This window comes from Photinus pyralis, unplaced genomic scaffold (assembly GCF_008802855.1).
Source record: "Photinus pyralis isolate 1611_PpyrPB1 unplaced genomic scaffold, Ppyr1.3 Ppyr1.4_LG1, whole genome shotgun sequence".
Taxonomy (NCBI): Eukaryota; Metazoa; Arthropoda; class Insecta; order Coleoptera; family Lampyridae; genus Photinus; species Photinus pyralis.
This window is the reverse complement of record NW_022170249.1, coordinates 2,591,513-2,613,696: the sequence shown is the minus strand read 5'-3', so window position 1 is coordinate 2,613,696 and position 22,184 is coordinate 2,591,513. Positions and strand designations below refer to the sequence as shown.

Genomic DNA, 22,184 nt, shown 5'->3' with positions numbered 1-22,184 from the left:
AAAACCTACTGTTTTCGAGAAAAATCCCAAAAAACCGAAAATTTTGAAAATTTTTTGCCCTTGGATAACTTCTTTAGCACACTTGGGATCTACTGGGACTTTTCGCATTTTCTTTCTTCGTCTCTACCAAAATTCAGCTCTGTCGGAGTTTCTGTGGAAGAATTTGAATTCTAAAAGGAAAGCCGCAAAAATCAACAAGTCAGCATCCTCGTCGAAGAAAAGTTTAAGTCTTACACAAATTTAGATGCGACGAAGGCGTTAGAGGGAACGCCCGTTCAATCGGTGAAGGCTATTCAGAAAACCAAACAAGGTCACACTCAACAAAAGAAACATTGACGTAGCCGAGACAAGGGAGATGATCGGTCGGGATACGGCAAAGTAACCTCTAGAGGAGATGGTGTGAGACGTAAACCAGCTCCTGCAAGACAAATATGTGGAAGTGGTGCAAGGAGTCTTGAAGAGGGAACGGGAATGTGGAAATTAAACCCTTGAAGGCGGTAGAAGGGCATAGGAGAGTAACCACGATTTATGCAGACAAAAGGGCAGCGGTAAAATTAGACACGCTTCTACGTATTTGGGTGAGAGTAGCACCCTGCAGGTTGGGCAGAAGGGTAGAAATAACTAAGTACAAGATGTGCCGGAAGATTGAGGAACAGAGCCACATCTACAGAAAAGCAATGTTTACTGCGGAGAAGTAGGAAATCTCTGATATAAATGCCAAAAAAAATGTTACATGTGTGCTCTAGAAGGCAACAGACATGAGCCAAAATAGATAGAAGCATGGCCTACAAAAGTTATTCTGAAATTTTGGTGGCCTTCATGAGAGCAAAAGAAGGGTCCTGGTATCAACCGTTAACATCGTTGTGAAAGGACCTATAATAAGGAAGTAAGTAAGATGAATATAAAATGTGATGCATGGGTGTTGTTCTCTTGAAGGAATGTCGAAAAGGTCAATTGAGTCGTCCGAGGATGTCCAACGCCTGGAAGAAAAAAGGAGTCTAAAAAAGACTTGTTCCTTCTGGACGTGTAATGAACGATAATTTTTATTATACTTCTTTGAAATCGATAACATAAAAAACAAAAACTATTAACATTTGTATTTTATAACAATTATAAATGCGTTTTCATCGTTACTCTTAAATAATTTCAAATGTGATTTGTTACTAACTCTTAGATAAGGCTGACGAAACGTCAAGCTTAAAATGTCAAAGAAATTTATCTAAATATTCAATTTACGAATTAAAATACATCATAGGTAGATTTTCTCAAATTTAATTTACTTTGCTGTAAATTTCTAATTTAAAGCCATATATGGGGTATATTTATTCAGAGCACGGAAAGAATCAAAGGGGTCACAAACTTTTTCCATGCCCTACCCTAAAAAAGGTCCACTTCCATTATTTCTAATATAGATGTAAATAAGGTGATTTCAATGAAGTACGAGTATAATAAAAATGAATTCTATTTAACTTAAGTATATAAAAGGATTTGAATTTTTGTATTACATTGGATTCTTTTAATTATTTACATCAAATATACTTTTAACGTTTAAGAGTGTTGATTTCCGTAAAATAATTTTTGTAATTAAAACGCAGTATTCCCATTAAAAGATACGTGCAACTAATTCTACAAATCGAAGGTTTGGTTGCTTACAGAAGTGAACTAGAACGAGGTGCTGGAAATCAATCACTTGTAAAAACTTGCAGGTATCTAAAGTTGCAAATGTATTCACACTCGCCCCATTTTATGGTACTTTCGTGACATTAGAAACTAAAAACTCTACAAGCAGTTCCAGCGGAACCCTTTATGGTTGTTGCGACTGGTGCCATAGTCCAGTATTTTCGGTGAGCTCATTATGACAGCCATAAATTGTTTTTAAAACATACTGTAGCGAATATTCTATCCAAATCGACATCGCGACGCCATCAGGTCGCCATCAAAGCGCTATCCAGGATCCAAGGATTAGTCACTCGCGATAAGGAATGAATGCGAATTCTTCCCGTGAAATAAAGAATAGATGTTTGCATCCTTGCGGCGAAATCCCCTGCCCTCACGGTCCAGATCTATAATTATAGTCGTATAGTTTGTCTTGTAGTCAAATTTAACAAAAAGTACTAACCATGTTTTCTGAAATCTTGTTATTTACTTCTCAATTTTTGATTCAATTTGATGTTTACATCGAAGGTTTAATGATATATGAAATTACATATCACAATACCAAAGATAGTTTTAGTCAAGGTTTAGTGTATTTTAGGCATGAACTAAATATCATTTCCTGATCTCTTACGTAAGTGTAATAGCACCTCTTTCCGCTCTTGAAGCTTTTCATAGTTGGCAAAACAAATACGCGTGTCAAAAATAAACATACTGTTGTGTAAACAAGATCATGCAGACGTTTTGTGTGCTCGCAATGAATTTCTTTGTCATTGTCATTGTGTGTTTATTTGAATCCATTGTGCGACCCAGATAAACTTTTCTCTTCCCAAGACTTATCTCAAGGTTAAACAAAATTTATGTAATTGATTCATCATATATTCGGAAGATGACCGAGGCTACTGAATTAAATTTGCGCCATTATTAGGATTTTGCTTTGTAGTGAATGCCGGAGGTGTACGAGGAGAGCATAAAAGTTTCCATTTTTGATTTATTTGAGCTAGCTGCTGGAGTGGTGATTCGTGAGTGGTGTAGTTGACAATGTGCCATTGCACACAGTATTATATTTATACATTTGTAGTAAATAATTATTTAATAATAGTTATATTTGATAATTTATACTTTATCTTATTGACTATAACTAAATTTTATTAATCGGAAATACCCTAGGAAATACCTTTTCTCGGCGCACTAGTCAACTTTCTTAAATTAGACTTTGTTTCTCAATGAATCACCTTACCATTACTACTCAAGGCAAAATTTAGACGCAATTCTAGTCTCCAACGTAAAATATTAGTAGCACCCAGAAAAATATAAAATGTGTGGATGAATTTTAAAATTTACGGCCGTTATGTCAAGTGTTATTTAAAAATGGATTTCGAAGCTCGAACATCAACTTCATACGATTTATTCGTTTTACGTTATACTTTAGCAACCCCAGTCCCGTATTAATCAAATTTGCCAGCCGTTGCAGTGACATTTAAAATTGATCGAAACATTACAAATCATTCTTGAGTGGAGACAACGCAATGACGAAATTGTGTTAAATTTGTTATACAATGAAGGATCTATCTTGACCTTTTTAAGTAGGGAAATACGATGATATGCAATTACATTCAACTTAATTGTGTTGCGATTCAATTATTGGAAGCCCGCTGTGTAAATATACTCCAAGTCAGTCCGGAAATATGTACCATTATGTGGCAAGAGAAGGAAATTTAATGGAAAGTGACGTAGACAGAGTGCCACATCTTATAATTAATCACAATAATATGGAAAACGGATTACCTTGAAAAAAGGCAGATTCGATTATCTTTTTATTTTGCGGCGTGTGATCCCGTTTTCTTTTTCCGTTCAAAAGTTTAACCATCTTTCCGATGAAGCACTGTAATCAACGTAATGGATTTTTTTCACTACTAGCGTCTGATGACATGATTATTAACCTTTTTTCCACTTGTAAAGTAGGCTTTCTCGGCATTTGTTCAAAGTGGTTAATATTTTTTTATGATTAACTAGTAGTCAATAATGAGAACTGTCACGCTGTCACTTTTAGAAAACACAACCCGAAATTTCGCTCAATGAACGTTTAGACATGTTCTCTAAAACGAATAATTGCCACCATTCGCAATTTCCAGAGAAATTACATACCTAAAATTATCACATTTTGAAAAAATTCGAACGAAATTACTCTTTGAAAAATCTCAATGACAGAACAAAATACGGCCTGTTTGACTTGTACTTCCACGTACTTGATTGACATGTTAAATTAAGAAACAAACAATTCTGTCCAACCGTTAACTCTCTTATCAATATAATATGTTAATTTAGAGGATTTCAAGTGCTAGTAGTGAAAAAAATAGTATATATACCACGGTAGAGAAGTCTATTATTGCCTTCGCACCTTCCACCCCTCGGCGCAAGCGCCTCGAGATGTAATCTTGGTGCTCAGGCAATAATAGTGGACTTCTCTACCTTGATATATAATGTACTATTAAATATCTTTGTTTTTTCTGTTCTTTGATATGTGCTTTTGTTTCGTATTTTCTCATCTATCAAGCACATAATTGATAGTTTATTTTCCAAAGGCTCTCCCACTTTCAAAAGTAATTGAATATCAATATTTTAAACCACCCCAATACTTTGACTTGAATTTAAAACTTTGTGCTGCCACGTATGGGATATTCGGCCTTATTCTGGTGACCATTGAAATGTATCCGACATTGAAATTTCATCAATTATTGAGAAAATGTCAACGTTGTTTATAATTTGTGATTACGATGACCTCAACGGCGTTGAATTATTTCTAATAACCGTTGAAAACTAAACAAGCTCGATTAGGTACTTGTTTTCGATTTTCAACGCCTGAATTCATATTTTGAGGTTAGGTGTACTTGAATTTGAATGTGATTTGTTAAATAAATCATTATGGCAGACGGATTTATTTTGTTAATCGATGCACTTGTGGAAGACGAACAGCGGTAGAATGTTTGCTACTAATCACTTGATTAATAATTTCTTTTCATTCTAGAAATAATGCTGCATTAATACGACGAAATTTACGGGATCAAAGTGATCCCATGTCTATGCCAGAAACTCAGTTTCGATCACTGTACCGATTGTCGAGAGAGATGGTATACATAATCTCATTTTAGAGCTCTCGCCTCATTTGCAAGATGCAGAACGTGAAGAATTATTTATCCCGAAAAAATTAAAAGTAAGTTATATATTTAGTTTAGATGCTATGAATGAGGAATGAATTTCTTTATTTTCAGATTATGGTGGCGTTGCATTTTTTTGCCCATGGCAGCTACCAAAAAGCCGTCGGGCAAGATTTTTGTACAAGTATGAGCCAGTCATCTGTTAGTAAATGTTTAACAGTTGTTGTTAATGCTTTGGAAAATTTGTACCATTATGTACGTTTTCCACAAACACAAGAGGAAGTAACGCTTGTTAAGCAAGGGTATGTTAATTAATTTGCAACTATAACGCTCATACACATTCCAAATTATAGTTTTATGAATATGGCCCATGGGTTCCCAGGTATTGTTGGTGCTGTTGATTGCACACACATTGCAATAGTTGCTCCTCCAATTAATCATCCTGATTATCCTGCAATATTATTTTATAATAGAAAAGGATACTACAGCCTTAATGTACAAATTGTAAGGTATTCATAGCTTTTTAATCTGATATGAAAACAAAATAATTTTGTGACAGATATGTGATGCAAATTAAAAAATATTAGCATTAAATGCTCGTTATCCCGGATCAGTTCATGATGCAGCTATTTGGGGCACAAGCCAAATACGACAAAATTTATATAATAGTTATCAAGCAGGCCATACCTCCTATTTACTTGGTATTATAATCACTGTACATGTATGGGGAATCTATACAAAGTTTTGTTGAAGGCGATTCTGGGTATCCACTCGAACCATGGCTGATGACACCCATAACAGCTCCTGATACAGATGCAAAACGTGCTTATAATATTGCACATAGAAGTGTAAGAAATGTGATCGAAAGGTTGAACGGAGTTCTTAAAACAAGATTTCGGTGTCTCCTTAAACACCGAGTTTTGCATTACAGCCCACCAGTTGCAGCTAAAATAGTAAATAGTTGTGCTGTTTTACACAATATGTGTATATTGCATGGAGATCAAGCTTTAATTGATGGTAATGCCGAATGCTGATGAAGTCAAATGTTAATTCATATTTTACCTTTAGATGTTCCAGAAGATGAATATGTACAAGATGAACATGATCAGCAACAGCTACAAAATGGACATGAGAGGTATCAGGGTGAACAAGTACGAACTAGAATAGTGCGGATGTATTTTAATTAATAGTTACAGTTACTTAATCATTAATATGCATATTCATGTATAAATTACTTACTCTATCAATGGAAGTAAACAAATTTATAATGGCAGTTCTTAATTCCTTGATGGATTGCAAATACAACTTTTGTTTAAGATCAAAAGTATGCATAATACGCTTCTGAAGAAGTCTAGGTCCTAAAAGAAAACTGGTACTTTTATAACAAATTGCATTAGGAAATTACGTTTTCTTGTATTTGGTGCCACAGAAATAGTCATTTTCTTTTGATGCATCTCTTTCCTTACTTTGCTACACACAGTCTTAGACTTATAAACGCCTAGTTCACTTACATTCATGCCATTGATTGTAACCCACTTCAGTATGCTTATCAGTAATTCTTCGATGTCATTTAAATAATTGTCAAGTCCAGGTCCTCCTCCAGTCTCCATCATGTATCTTAAATTATCTCGAGCTTTTTTTTGTTCGACTACTCCATTCATAAAATGTCTGTAATTTGGTAGTATACACATTTTTTATACAGACACATTAAATTAACACTTTGCACAATGTTTACCTGCTGCCATTCATGAATAGTCTTTTTTGGTCCATCAATGGAGTTCAGTTCCAGACACATCACTTGGAAATCTTCTTTAGGTATTTGTAAAGTATGTTTATTTTTTTGAAGATAAGTTAAATAAACTTTATATTGTTCTTTGGTAGTCCTTTTAATATTTCCTCAAAAAAAAATGTATTACACAACCCTTAAATGTAAGTACATAATAAATTTACATATCAAGATTTACTCTTTCATACACATCACAAAATCTGTTTATTGATGCTGCTATATTATTTAAAGCATTTGCAATATCTGTCATGCCATCTCTTGCTTCATCTTGCGCATTCACATAGGCTTTCAGTAAGGGATTTTCCGTACATTCTACATTTTTGAAACAGAATTTGAGTAGTATAATTACCAATAAAATAAATGTGGAACTTACTTTTACGTTTTTTTTGAGAGGTAGACGGCAGAGCAGCATTTGCATTTTCTTTATGTAATGTGGGCTGTAGATTTTCATCAGATAATCGCTCTTCATCCTCTTGCACTACCTATGTGACAAATTACCATAACATATTGTGTATACTCCACAAACCTCTAAATTTTCAATGTCGAAATCGACATCTGGAGAAGCTTCTGCAGTTTCACCTTCATTGCTAATGCCCTCAGTAATGCCCAATTCAACATGATCTAATCCGGTAACAGCAATTTCGCCCGTTAATCGAATTAGTTCGTGCTCAATTTCGTTTAACTCTTTTCCTTCTCTCGCTTTTTTTCTAATAATACATTTCCATTCTCGAAATACCTATCAAATGTAACATAATGTATCTACTAAACTATATGTTGTCACTTACCTTTTTCCATCCCTCTATATTCCTCACAGGACCATCCCCACAACTATTAAGATTGGCGACCATTTCATTCCAAATTTGTTTTAGGCCCTCCGTGTTTGTGGATGGAGTCAACTTTCCTGTTATTAATATATCATGCCTCTTTAAATATGATAAATATATTTTAAACTGAGACTTGCTAGTCTTCTTTCTATTCATATTAACACTTATAAACTACAAAACGAAAAAATTTTGGGTTTGATTTCTATTAGGTTAGAAGTACGTAGAACTACCAGAGATGTGACTACTACCCGCGAATTTTAGTAATATTACATACCTACTGTTTGAACTACTTTCACTGTTTTACAGTTGGCAAAAAATTTAACGTTGAAAACGTATCAACACTAAAAACAATACGTCACGGGAATTGCAACTTGCAATCAACGTTGTTAGCAACGTTGAAAACTCTGTTGAAATGTTTTCAACATTGCGTACATACCGGTGGTCACCAGAATAAGGCTGATTACAATAAAAGAAAACGGTCCTTTTTTACAACAAGCGACGGGCGGACTCGACTTAAATTGCGTAAGTCAGTAATTTTGTTGAACTTAAAATTAGCCAAAATCGCGATAGGTAAGGGCATAAGCCTTGCCCTCTACAGTCACCTAAAAGATTACCTTAGGCTAGGCAGTTTCTACATTAGTGACATGATAATTTTATGTAATTAAAAACTTGTAACAAATATAGCAAACAAGCTTCTAGATCACTGCACATTTAATCAGTTCTTCCTTGGGCGATGATAAACAAAATACTGAAAACAGAATTGGAAAATTCGAAACCGTTCGGGAGTTATCTTGCCCACTGACGGGCGGACGGACGGACAGAAAGTTCACTCGCTAGGAGCTCGTTAATAAACAGCTACCGGAAGGTGCATTTCCTCAATAGATACCGTTAATAACTTGTTGGCAAAGACCACGACAGATAAAGGAAATGGTATTTTAGGGCAATGATAACTAAGTTATTATTGGAAAGTTGCGGGAATTTTATTCGTTTGTTAGAAGTTACAAAGTGAAAGCAAAGTACTTTCCTTAAACATCCAAATAGCGCTTTTGCATTTGCAAAGTAACTTTAGTAGCTACGCGTTAATTAGCCGCTATTACTGCCCACGTTTGAAACGTCTAATTAAAATTGAAACTTCTGAAACTTATTATAGCGGGCTGTTTTTTTTTTGTAAAGAATTCTCTAAAATTAAACAATACAGTAACTACCAATAAAAGCAATTACCCCACAGACATCAGAATTTCGAATTAGTTTCAACAGTTTAGACAAAAATTTAATTGACCACATTGACAGTGTAGAAGACCGCCAATTCCAACCACAACTTTAATTACAGTTGCTCTCCAGGATGTAAACTAGGCCATTTGCACTCGCGATCTATTGTATTAAATAGGATTATTAGTGGTGAACGTTGACGTCATAACTGCAATTCGCATTCAGTTACCATTTTTTTGTTATAGATTTATTTCGTTGTTTGTATTTATTAGATTGTTATACATGTGTACTACTTAAAAATGTATAGTTGATAGTAGAATAGTTAGATTAGAATAGACATTAAACTTCAGATAGCCAATCATCTTGATGATTATTATTAATTAGGTAGCATTTGATAAAGGTTATATTAAACTACCGAAACAGTACGCCGAGTGTTCTATGATGATTGGATCTGGCTTCTGATACGTACGCGAATCTATGTTTTTTACCTGTTTCTTTTTACCTATTTCTACGCTTTGTTCATGGTCACGTCTATTTATTACGAATTTTTGTTAACAAAGACTGAAACAAAAACACTAAGGAACCACAAACAATTTTAATCATACGTAAACGTTTCTGCAGCAAACTAAGTAATGTCTATCGCTTTCGAAGAATGTTATCCTATTTGAACAGAGTTAAATCCTGCAATAGTGGCATTTCATGCCATTTTACGAAATATTTTGAGCAATTTATGCTAATCCTAATCCAAAAAAAATCCTCGTACGGTCCTAACCTAACCTCCATCTATCGTTGGAATTTTAACCACGCCAATTTTAGCGCGCGTTGGTTATCGATTGCCCGCACGTTCGTCTTCCTTTTTCGTTCTAACATAGTGCACTTCGTAAAAAAACAGCTGAGGCGTTAGTGAAGAACGCACGGAATTTAATTTGCCGCCATCCATCGTTTTTTTTAAATTTAGCGATTAAATTTGTTTAATTGAGGATTCCGAATTGATTCATGGAGGGATTACTTCTATATGGGGAGGATATAATTGTATCTCTTCTGGGTAATCGTAAGTACGCCATTTGCATTTAATTTACGTGACGTGTATCATTCTTTAGATTTCGACTGATGCCAATGTATAATTTCTATAGCCGATTGTTGCGCATTCATCTGTAATTAGCCCTCTTATTTAAAGAGGTATGTGCATTTTTCGTTATCAACGAAGAGAGTGACCTCTGATTTTTCTTTTAGGGTTTTAATTGTGGGGTTCTAACTTTAGTTTTAATTTATAACTTATAGCCACCATTTGCTAAAATTGAGTCGCTGGGTCATGCACCAGATTTGATATCAAGGATTCGATCGTTAACCATGAAACAACTTCCGTAACTGTTTAACGTAATAATTGATAATTATTTTGCCCCGGCAGGGTTATAAGCTATGGCATTATATTAATTTGTTACCTTCAGTACCTATTTGTTATCTTTGCGAACGCTGTTAAGTTATGGTCGAGTTTTAAACGCGAATGTTATGGTAGCCGGCCACTTCTCTGTGGAGAGGTTGGCCGAGTAAGTATCGTGCTTGTGAAAGAAGCTTACTACGAGAAGGCGAGGCCCTTCAGGGATTGTTCAGTTCATTGCATTTCGAGTGCGTCTTGGGAGTTTTCTTTTGTTTGCAGGTTTATGGATCCGAGAACTGACCTCACTTCTCTGGATGACATCTAATTTACATTAAGGTAAACGTTGCTTTTTAGCGTATTTTCTTCAAAGTGAAAAATCGCTATTGGCTGCACTTTCTCTGTCTCTTTTCTAAAATAAACGAAAAGTTCAGTAAATCAAATTCAAGCTGTCACAAACCCATTAACGAATAAGAAAAAAAATTGAGGTAGAAAATTTCCTTAAACGTAAATAATTGAATTGCGTAGTAAAATCCTAGCATTTACCGAATAACCTATTTTATTCATAAAAATGTTACCCCGTAAACGCCATTTAGCACAGAAAAACTAAGTTAAAACATCGTATGCGCCCATTCCAAAGTAAAAACCCGGCATCCGTGTGCTACATACGGGTATTTTACTTGCAAGTTGCGCTCTCTTATTCCGACGTTTTAACTAAGTATAGTCGCCAATATTTCCGTAACTTTGGCTGCTGGATTTATACGCATCGATCGTTTGATAATGGTGTTTATGTGAATTTGGTGTCATTTTTGGAATATTTTTAAGATTAGTTATTTAAGAAACTGAATGATTTAAATAGGTTTCGATTTCAAATAATCGAGATTTTTCCGTATATAAGGAAGACAATATTAGATTAGGTAATCTATAGAGTGGAAAGAGTGCGACGATCAGCCCGCTGCAGTTAAGGTTCTTAAGGGAACTGATGGATTCTTAAATATTTCAAATACTGCCGTGTTAATTCAAAGGGACGTATCTGCAAATTTACTCAAAATTGAATTAGACGCATTTTAACGTCCTTCTTCGTAAGTGTTACGACGTAACGGCGTATCTAGTATTTATATAGGCGATAGACCGTTTAAACAAAATGGCGTATCTACAATTTATTCTTATTTGTTGGGCAGAAAAGACGTGATATTGTTATTGAAATAGGGCTAATCTACGGCTTATGTTAGGACTAAATGACGTATCTACAACGTTCACGCACGGATACGCCTTGTTAGCTTAACATTTATCTGTCTGCGCAGATAGGCCATGATATAGCGTAACGTGTTTATTTGAGGTTGTAACATTCTTTGGTGCATTATGAATTAATGTTCATGAATGTGTCGTGCTGTAATCTCCATAAATTCGTCAAAAATAATGGAAAGAGATAAAAGGCTGGTATCTTTACCATTGAACCGCCTGCAAAGGGAGAAAGTTTCAAATATAAAGGCTGGTCGAATTCACAGTAAAAAAATCTAATGATCCAGATTTTACGCTGACAATATACTCTTCAGTGGTTCTGAAGAGTCAGATGATGAACTGATCGCATTACAAGCTAATGGTTAGTGAAAATGAATTTTCCATTTCTAAACAATCAAATGTTTTGATAAACATAAATTCTATTCTGAATTTACGAGGGAGGCTCCGAGAAGAAAGTGAATATTTTGAGTAATGTTTTCATATGCGCTGCTCTGTCAGATGTAATCATCTCAATCAAAAATATTGATGCAGAAATAATTGAAAATATTCTGCATGATGTGACAATGCAAGTCACGCAAGTCACACTCATTAAAGATGGTAGACCAAGAAAACGAAAAAAATACCGATCGACTATGGCAGAGAGAAGCGAAGAAAATAGGGGATCCTACATAAAAAAGCAACAGCAGTAGGTACCTGAAAATGTTGAAGTGTCAACAGCTGAAGATGGTGTTATTATACATGACGAGAATTTAGATATCAACAATCTTGAACATGAACAAACTATAGTGGATCAGGACACAAAGAAGGATAACGAACATACAGGTTCTCCCAACAACTTAATTGCCAAAGGAAGTACCTTAAATACCGAAAACAACGCAGAAAAGAGCGAAACAGTTCTCGCTAACGAAAATGAAGTTTCTCCCAAGAAATGAATCGATGTACCCACACCATTTAAAAGATGTCTTTTTTGGCCAGATTCTCCTCAATCTGCCAAACCGAAAAGAACAAAAGAAAAAATCCTTCTGTGGCGGTGTCGGATAGTTGGCGACAGTTATTCTACATAGCAAAACAAGTTAAAAAGGAAGACCAGGAAACGACAAAAGAAGAAAGAAAGCGTAAACGCGAAGAAGAAAAAATTCTACAAGAGCAAAAAAAAAGAAAAAAGACGCAGCAATTAGCAAAGTTGTCCTTAAATACCGAAAACAACGCAGAAAAGAGCGAAACAGTTCTCGCTAACGAAAATGAAGTTTCTCCCAAGAAATTAATCGATGTACCCACACCATTTAAAAGATGTCTTTTTTGGCCAGATTCTCCTCAATCTGCCAAACCGAAAAGAACAAAAGAAAAAATCCTTCTGTGGCGGTGTCGGATAGTTGGCGACAGTTATTCTACATAGCAAAACAAGTTAAAAAGGAAGACCAGGAAACGACAAAAGAAGAAAGAAAGCGTAAACGCGAAGAAGAAAAAATTCTACAAGAGCAAAAAAAAAGAAAAAAGACGCAGCAATTAGCAAAGTTGTCTAAGAAGGTAATAACTAAAGATGAATCATCCTCCGAGTCTTCAATAGATGTTGACTTAGAAAGTGAGGGAGAAGGAGATGAATGGACGAAGGAAATTATTGGAGAGGAATCAGACAATGTCTGTCTGGAAGAATCACAGACATGAAACAAGGAAAATTGAGAAAACTCCTAGAAGATTACCGAAAAGCAAAAAAGGGAATATTTTAAAAAATTATTCCAGAAAATCGCCATCACTTCTGGCAAAATCTTCCGCTGTGTGATGAACAAGGAATGATATTTAACTTTATAATGTGCAAAATCTATTAATCTCATGTAATAACATGCTATTTGTAGAATAAATTGTTCATTTAATATGAACACTGTTTCTGACATTATTGATTGAACTAAAAATATTGCACAGACAGTTGGTGTTTGCAGTGAACAAAAAAAAAACGTCAATTCACAGAGATTCCTTAGTAAAATCCACGTAATAACAGGAAAAGACATTTACTGTGTTATAACAAAGAGTAACCATAATTGGTTATAAGCAAGTATTTCCTTTAGGAACATCTACCTCATCAACTTGAAAATACATTTTCACATATTAAAAATATAAATTCCCGGTTTTTATCTTTTAAAACCTAGTTAAGAACGAATATTTCCCTCATATGTCATAAATGCCATATGAGGTGTGCAATTATCGCTCAATTACAGCGACAATTCAACTCATGTATAAAAAATCACATAAGCCGCAGTGTAATTGTCACTTTGACAGCGGCAAAAGTTACCTGCAACTTTTCCAGCGACAAATGCACTAGTGGTTTTTTCACTTATTCATTTTGGAACAATTATCGCATTATCCTTTCCCATATGATTAGCTTGACGTCTGTCAATAATTGACTAGTTTGGTGAATTTCTTGTTCGTTAAATTGTCCTGCCGAATTACACTCGAGGTTTGTATTTAAACCGAGTAAATTTGGGTTGTTGCAATTCAAATCTGTCATTCAATTGCTAGGCAACAAATTTTCATTACCTAAACAACCCAAATTTACTCGGTAAAATACAAACCTCTTGTGCAATTATAAGTGATAATTTCACGTGTGGTATTTCAGCGACAATTCAATGCGATTATTCAATGACATTTGTCAAACTTCCACCAGTGAAATGTAGCGAAATTTTGTCGTATTAACCGGAACATTCTTCTTAGTTTGTTAATCAATTTCGACAACCGACTTATCACCACATCTTTTAATTTAATCACTCATAACGAATTAGCTTGGAGCACAAAAGTTCGAATAGAATCAATAGCAAAATGAAAAGCAACTTCCGTAATTTATTTTGACGTTTATTGTTGTCATGGAAATACATTCGCGTGGGTAATTATGCTTAATTTTTCTTTGGATTCATTGAATAGTCCTCCGAATACCATTCGTAGTCGAAGTATTTGTAGATTATTTTTGAGCTGCTGCTCCACTCATGCTAGTTACGCTCATGCTAGTTACGCTTTTTAATACCACTCGCGCAAGCGCTCGTGGTATTAATCAGCGTAACTAGCATTCGTGACAGCACCTCAAAAATATTCGACAATACTTCGACTACTTATGGTATTATATATGATAATTTTTTATTCAAGCATGTTGTCAGTAAAAAACTGCATTCGGTCATTTTCTTATGTTGTTAAAAGAGCCCTCCACCTTCGGTGTCGGGCTCTTTCGCCAAAATATGAAAATAAACTCATGCAGTTTTTAGACAACATGCTTTCAAAAAAATTATCGGTAATTTTGATGCACTTGTGCAATTACCTACGATAATAGTTCGCGTGCGATTATCTCCCTCAGTAGGGACCGTAGCATGTCATAAAAACGATTGTTATTACCACAAACCTCTCAGCAACACCCACGCAATTATATAGGTATCCAACAAATGAAATGTGAAAATAGAGTTTCTCCCATCTTGTTTTCTATCAACCTGAGTAATGAATTTTTAACTCGGTTAGTGTGGTAACCACACACAATAATTTCAGTTCGATAACAAATCACCGCAAAATTCTAGGATTGTTGGAATGGAAACGTTCCAATATCAGTCACGCAATCACAAAAAGATTACAATGCAATTTTAGAATAGTGCAGGGTAGAAAAGTCATTTATAAAAAAAACCTAATGCATCATTTATTTCAGATGTGTCCAGCGTGTCCCAGTCGAAACGCCACTCGTACATTTTTCAAACCTCTCCGTGTGATTGAAAAAAGAAAACCAGCGTCTATAATCCTAATCCACCCACGCCAAAGCAGCGACAAGTGGTAATGTCCTTCCCAATCCATAAAATATGTATGTAACCTTTCGATTTGTACAAAACTACACAGGGTACTCAACAGCTTCCGTGGCTTAGGAAGGAATAAATAAGTAATTAAATCATCGACGTCATAAATGATGCATCTTATCCGCAAGTCGGAAGCGAAACTGGATTTTAGAATTGCGAATGTAAATGTCCTTAGTCGACTATTCCGATATTGTCAACTTTGAATTTTCATCCTAACATCAGAAGTTCACCATTCAATGAATACGATACACTTTCATCAGCATACATTTGCTACGGATGTGGCAATATTTTAAATGACACCCTTTCTATGAAAATGCGTTCTCCACGATTCACATTTCTTTTCATTTAATACACCACATACTTCAAAGTGATAAGTTGGCTTGGGGAGATTTACAATGGTCTTAACAATGTAGGAATAAAAGAAAGCTTAGGGCCATTAGGGAGCACCCGATTTTCAATATAAAGAAACAACGAACCCGCGTACAATTTTATCTCGACATGAAACATTTTCCGCGCCTGCGAACCTATTTAAATTTTCCACATCTGACAGTATCTCAATATCAATAAAAATGCTGTGCACTACAACTAATTGAGAGACATGGATAAGTATAGAGTTTGTGAAAGGATAAACGAAAGTCGGAGAGAGAGAGTTAAACGATACAATGACACTTCAATAACGTTGTCTACACAGACAAGTAAAATTTTATCTCAATCCACGTACCAAATTTTCAGTTACCTCTGACAATATCGAAAAGGTTATTTCAGGAAACGCGACATAGAAGCATCAATGATTCTGTCGCATAACAAGGCCAATTAATTGCACAATCAAAATAAAATTAGTGTTCACAAAGCAACATAATTAATTGACAACATTCTTCTTGATATTGAATATAGAAATATTAAACTTATATTTATTCCCCCAAGATACTACTCGACGCTCAAAATGAGAATAACAGAACACCTTTGAAGTTTTGCTGCGTGCTGGTTTCCCACACAAAAATAATTAAATACCTACTGAAATGTCACGCAGAACTTCCGAGCTAATGCTTAAAAAATAGACAAGGTTCTCATCTTAATCTTTGTCACTGAAAATCACTTCAAACGGCCACAAAAAGTAGATTTACAAACAAAATGTAATTGTACTTATTTTCGCAAAATAATTTTTAACACACTCCGCTCGAGAAAGCTGAAGAAGACTTTAAATTTACTGGATTTGTAAACACACGTGACAAAATTTAAAAGTAATTACAAACCAAAACTAAAATTAAACCCAATCGTCCCCAATACTACCTAAATTAAATCTAATCAAAACAAATTTAATGTTAATCAAACAGCATAGAAGACAATAAAAAATGTTTTTCAAACAAGTACTTCGTTTTCTGGATTCACACGCTATTTATTTATTTATTTATGGGTTGTATTAAACTGAACAGTATTTAATTAAGTTTCTACATTATAATATTACCTAAAGTCAGTAAAATATTGTAAAAAGCTCAGTATATTTATAAAATTTGATGAGTTAAAATGGAATTTTTGAGCAGTAACAAAACTATTTGGCCAGTATTATAGTGGTCAGTAAAAATTAATAAAACGTCAGTATGGATTAGCTGATAATAAATCAGCAAATCTACAGTAAAAATCAATAAATGGCCAGTATGCGATAGGCGGTAATAGAAATGAAGTCGTGGTTACCACATACATGCTGATGCGACATATAAATTGGTGTGGCAAGGTTTCCCTGTATTATTATTGGGAACTACAGATCGAGACCGAATATTTCATATTTTTGGGCTAACGGTTTGCAGCAAAGAACAAACCGAAGAGTTTGTATTTTTGCAATAAAATCTGCCGACCAGGATATATTTCAAAAGTCAATTTGCCCAAAATACCTCGTTTGTGATGCCGCTAAAAGCATCCAGAATGCCTTCATAAATGTATTTGGATCGGATGTTACTATCATAATGTGTTGGGCACATATGAAAAAATGTGTCCAAAAGAAAGCCGAACAGGTTGTGCATCCGAAGGAGAAACGTAATGAAATATTAAAAGATATTGACTTATTGCAACTGAGCAATAGTAAGCATGTTTTTGAGAAGGCGTCTCATCAGTTTATTGCAAAATGGGAGGGCGAACAACAACAATTTATAGAATATTTCCAACACGAATGGTTAGACAGTAATCCAAACTGGTTTGAAGGCGTTTCAAAGTTGGTTCCGTCTACAAATAACGCCTTGGAATCTTTCAACAGAGTAATTAAAGATGAGAACACTTTGCGCGAGAGATTGCCTTTATCTCTGTTCGTAGTGGTTCTCAAGGAATACATAAATACCTGGTCTCTTCAGTACACTGCAAATGCAAAAACAGTACATGCAGTTCCTACGCTAAACTTAGGTTAGTGGACCAAAGCTTCTCAGTGGGTTTGTGAAAAAAAGAAGATTGTCTCACATCGTATATCCGAAGGCTATGTTTATTTCATTCCTGCTGGCCAAAGTAATGAAGTCACAGATCTAGATTTAGATCTAGAGGAAACTCGAAATGTGAGTTTTTCCACTTTTGAAGAATTTAAAACGGCCGCGTTCAACATTTGGACTGCTACTCTTCCGAATGATTCAAACAAATGGATTGAAGGCACTTGCAATTGCCCAGGATTTTTCAAAAAATTAATTTGTAATCATGTAGTGGGTGTTGCAATAAGGCTGAAATACACAACACCACCCGCTGAAGCCAAATCTGTCCCCATTGGAGCTAAAAGGCGACGTGGCCGACCATCCAAAGCAAAGCAGGCACTACTTGTACAATAGGGTAGGTATTTTGCACGTAATTAGTGTATATGGTTCAGGATAATTATTTTCAGATTATCACCACGATCTACTCGTACTTCATCATTACTTAACGGCATAGCGTTTTTCTCTATTACGTTGTATTTTTCTTAATATGTTTTTGTTTTGTGTTTACTTACATGAAATAAATATGAGCATTTATTAGTTAACAGAGGGTTTATTAATTTGTACTGGCCGATTATTATTTTTATACAACATTTCATATTTTACTGATCATTTATTTATTTAATTAACTATTTTTTCTCTTACTAACCGTTTATTAATTTCACCGACCATTTATTAATTCAACTGACTGTTTTTTAAAACCTTACTGCCCATTTATTATTTTCAATTACCATTTATTAATTTAACTGACTATTTTGTATCTTACTGCCCGTTTATTACTTTCGTCTACCATTTATTAAGTTAATAGGCAATTTTTAATCTTACTGACCGTTTATTATTTTCACCGACCAGATATTACAATAATGACCATTTGAAAAAAATAATGGAAAAGTGTACTGTTCATAAAATGGAAATACTGATCATTTAATTTGTACCGTTTATTTATTGTCCCTCTCTTGCTCTGGACCCTCAACAGACTTTCTCAAGTGTTAACCATATTGTGAGGAAATCAAACATATGCTGAAACGATTAACCTTGCTTACTCCAATAACTGGGTCCCTATGTAAATACAATAGGGAATAGATGATATAATCATCTTCGAATTTTTCAGGAACATGTGATATAAACTAACCTATAAATAATGAATGATATTGTAAACAACGTATGACAATATCCTTACTTAGATTAAGGCTAGCCAATCCCCATTCGCGTTAAGACGCTTAGATAAATCAATTTAAACAATGGTAAGGTTATGAGTTTGAATTTTCGAATTGAAATTAACATTTTTCGCAAAGATAAACCTGTCATTTGCACTACAAAGCAAAAGTGATCACTTCCGCAAACTAAATGGTACCAACTATGCAAAACATACTGAGCTCATTCAGCAGTTCACAAAGATTGGAGTACATTCAACGGAACGTTACAAAGGTCATAATGAATCACTCATTACTTACAAAATAAACGTAACGTGTTTGACACTATAGTACACGAAATATAATAGGTAATATTGTTAATGAGGTGTTGCATCGAAACGCGATGGATTGAATAGTTTATTATGAACGAAATGTAATTATAAACATCGCGACTACATCTATATCACGTTCAAGTAAATTGCGAAAATTAATGCGCTTTTACGATCATCTTCTATTAAATGTTTCGGAATCAGTGATGCTGTTTCATGAGTTGTAGCGCAAAATTGTTCTAAACTCTACTACGCATTGGACCCGCCAATTTAAACGATCACACTTTGTTAATGGAAAATTTAAAGCAAACACCCTTCGCCCGTTTAAAATTTATTATGCATGCATGTCTGACAACATCGTTATAATCAATTACCCGGTTTTTTAACCATATTCCCCGGAGTTCTATTATTACCCTCCTATTCAACCCGTTATGATTACGCAACCTTTCTAATTAAAGGGAATGTGGGTTAATCTCATCATTTTTTTAATGTTAGGCATGTTATCTCAAATTCTGTTGCCTAACATGGTTACATTTTAAAACGCAAAATAGATTATGTGCTTAAAATTAAACAACCGCCAAGCTGACGTCTTACAAGGTCCCGTTTTCAATGGACGCAATAATTGCCAGAGCGAGAAATTAAGTTTAGGATGATACGATGAGTAGTAGAGTGACTGATGAATTGGCGACACAAAAAGCGCCACTAAGCCGTGTCCAAAACTAGAGTACTAACGTGACTGAATTATTCATGTGCTTGCAACGTCGTGAAGTGGGAGCTCGTCAAGGATATAATCAGAAAAACTCAAGTCCACGTACTGTAGAAATTAAATTATTATGTTTGCTTGCAAGGCGCGTTTTTATGTTATACGCATCCTTAATCAACAGCAACCTATACATGTTCATCAACACGAAACACAAAATGATATACTTGAGATACATGAATTAAGATGGCGTATTAAAGATTAATCTTTGTCAAATTGCGAGAGGTTCGATATAGGATAGTTATAATGGGTAGATCTAGGTTTCAGAGAAAAAGCGCGAATAGTACATTTGCGTTAATTGCAGGTGAAGTTAGGGTTAACGTTAAATACTTCCATTCCGTAGAAGTAGAACAAAAATGTATTATTATGCATATTAAAAAAAATGTATTATTATGCATATTAAAACTGTGAGCAACCTGGGTACGTTCCGGCTTTTGCCCACAGCCTCGGGTAGCGTCGGGAAATAATTTGGGCGAGCAAAGAAAAGTAAAAGTGTTTGTCTAAATAGATTTTTAAAATAAAAAAAAGGTATAGGGTAAGTCGGGGGGAGATGGCCATAGTTTTATATCGTGCATGAAAATTTCACTAGAAACTGCAATAAAGAACCGCTCTTGCATGGATATACTTCCTAAAGTATCGGCAATCTACATCCTGAGGTAAAAAGACTTTATTTTAAAAAAATGATTAACATAAAAATCAAAAACGAAAACAATGCAATTGGCCATCTCTCCCCAACCTATCGGGTAAGATGGCCATACTACTAGGGGAAATATGGCCAGGGTACAAACGACAACGTAAGGTAAGTATTTATTGGTGCTAAAATGAAACATGAAATCATCATTAATTAATTCAAAAAATAAACAGTAAAAACCAGTAGGTAAGGAATAGTTTTGCCCTCTAGGGTTTTTCGCGGTATGCCGAATGTCATGGAAGCCTGTCTGACGGAGGAATTGTTCTGGTTCACAGCTTCGATAGCAAGTATCAAATCATTTTGGCTCCAATTGCCACGGCATCGAACGTGCTTCGGGGTATACGTTCTTGGCATCTACGAAGAACAAAAATAATGCAATTAACTACATGGCCACCACACCCATAGAAAACATGGCCATCTATCCCTTTTGCCTGGGAGAGATGGCCATAGCAGGTTTGCAGCGACATAACTACAGCACCAACCGGAACTATAGGTTAGGATCATCTCTAAAGTTTCTACTTCCACACAAAAAATACCTGCAGCATGAAACTAACATGTATCATACGCTATCATATAATGTTTTGTATGTGGTTGAAAAATATTCAAGCCAATGAAACAATCAAAGTTATTTTATACTTACATTGAACAATCGTGGTGCGTAATACACATGCTACACAGCAAACTGATGCCACTAGGATCTATATTACAGCACCAGCAACGCCATCGATCGTTAAACATTGGAATTATTTGAGTGGGCCATCTTCCCCATATGGCCATCTTCCCCCGACTTACCCTATACAAAATAAAATGATATAAAAGATTTCCGGAGTTTCCGGGGAGTACTGCCCTCTGCCGGTAGCTATCTGGCCCCAGCGTGTCAGCTGGTGTGCTGTCAATGTCGTTTTCGTGTCGGAGTCGGACTGTTAGTAGGTTAATTTCCACGTGCAGTGCTGTCTAGAATGTAACAAATTAATTGATGCGGGATTGAGGGCTGCGCCACCCGAACGAGGTAACCAACAGAACCTGCGGGGTGAGTGTTCGAACTGTAACAACTAACCTTTCACGTGACGGCTTTCAGCCCCTTATGGTTAACGTAGGCCGGAGCACTGTGCCCCAGGTTCAGGCAGGACGGGGCGACGGGAAGATACTACGGAGGTGTACTTCGTATAAAACCAGGAGTCACGCTCCGATTTCGTTTTGAAGACACGGACAGGTAGGAACGTATGGAGAGTAGCTGGTAATCTTGCGGAATACTTGTTGTAGTAACCCGTTCGCTAGGGAGTACACCTAGGAACTGGAATTACTCGGGGAATTGGGAACTGGTCAGAGTAATAAAGGTAACAGCTTGCACGTTTAATAAAGGGTTGAAAGATTGTTGTTTTAATGACACTATAAACACACTCACTCACCTCGAAGGCTACTTACGATTTACCCCCTAGGGCTAACGGCAACACACTCAACACAGGGAACGACAGGGGTGCAGGTTAACAAAGGTTTTACAGGTACTGGAACGACGGTTAAGGGTACAAATTATATAGGAATAAATCACAGGTAAATAAGGCTGGTTAATAGCAAAAGGCACTGGTAAAGGTAGAAGCAAAAGCAAAAGTTACTGGACTGGACGGACACAGGTATATATATATTTGAGCTCTGGTGGGGAAGACGATTAGGAGGGGCGAAATTAAGTAGAAATATCTGGGGGAAATCTCATTTACTGGTTTTGGGCAGATTATTTCCTTACCCTTAATTTCGTTTCCTCACA

At 35.5% G+C, this 22,184-nt stretch overlaps 1 protein-coding gene and 3 long non-coding RNA genes across 8 annotated transcripts; 2 read left to right on the top strand and 2 right to left on the bottom strand.

Moving 5' to 3' along the window:
* Positions 1-4,444: 4,444 nt before the first annotated feature.
* LOC116159898 lies at positions 4,445-6,011 on the top strand. Of its 3 annotated transcripts, none has more exons than XR_004143087.1 (7): positions 4,445-4,491; positions 4,682-4,867; positions 4,926-5,113; positions 5,165-5,315; positions 5,371-5,512; positions 5,565-5,828; positions 5,880-6,011. It is a non-coding gene; the product is annotated as an uncharacterized LOC116159898 (long non-coding RNA). The 3 variants fall into 3 exon arrangements; XR_004143086.1 differs by lacking the exon at positions 4,445-4,491 and adding an exon at positions 4,506-4,631; XR_004143085.1 differs by lacking the exon at positions 4,445-4,491 and having other exon boundaries at positions 4,513-4,867.
* LOC116159896 lies at positions 4,985-7,703 on the bottom strand. Of its 3 annotated transcripts, none has more exons than XR_004143083.1 (7): positions 7,383-7,703; positions 7,124-7,333; positions 6,971-7,079; positions 6,547-6,909; positions 6,217-6,479; positions 6,051-6,169; positions 5,633-5,756 (listed from the first exon to the last, which is right to left on the bottom strand). XR_004143083.1 is itself a non-coding variant. In XM_031472987.1 (5 exons), exons 1-4 carry the CDS (start codon positions 7,575-7,577, stop codon positions 6,758-6,760), a joined length of 666 nt encoding a protein of 221 aa, XP_031328847.1. In that variant the 5' UTR covers positions 7,578-7,698; the 3' UTR covers positions 4,985-5,117; positions 6,691-6,757. The 3 variants fall into 3 exon arrangements, 1 of the variants encoding a protein (XP_031328847.1); XR_004143084.1 differs by lacking the exon at positions 5,633-5,756 and having other exon boundaries at positions 6,064-6,169; positions 7,383-7,592; positions 7,652-7,678; XM_031472987.1 differs by lacking the exons at positions 5,633-5,756; positions 6,051-6,169; positions 6,217-6,479 and adding an exon at positions 4,985-5,117 and having other exon boundaries at positions 6,691-6,909; positions 7,383-7,698.
* Positions 7,704-20,526: 12,823 nt separating this feature from the next.
* On the bottom strand, positions 20,527-21,319 carry LOC116160677. Its single transcript, XR_004143280.1, has 2 exons — positions 21,063-21,319; positions 20,527-20,776 (listed from the first exon to the last, which is right to left on the bottom strand). It is a non-coding gene; the product is annotated as an uncharacterized LOC116160677 (long non-coding RNA).
* On the top strand, positions 21,309-21,796 carry LOC116160676. The gene is made up of 2 exons (XR_004143279.1): positions 21,309-21,452; positions 21,501-21,796. It is a non-coding gene; the product is annotated as an uncharacterized LOC116160676 (long non-coding RNA).
* Positions 21,797-22,184: the final 388 nt, after the last annotated feature.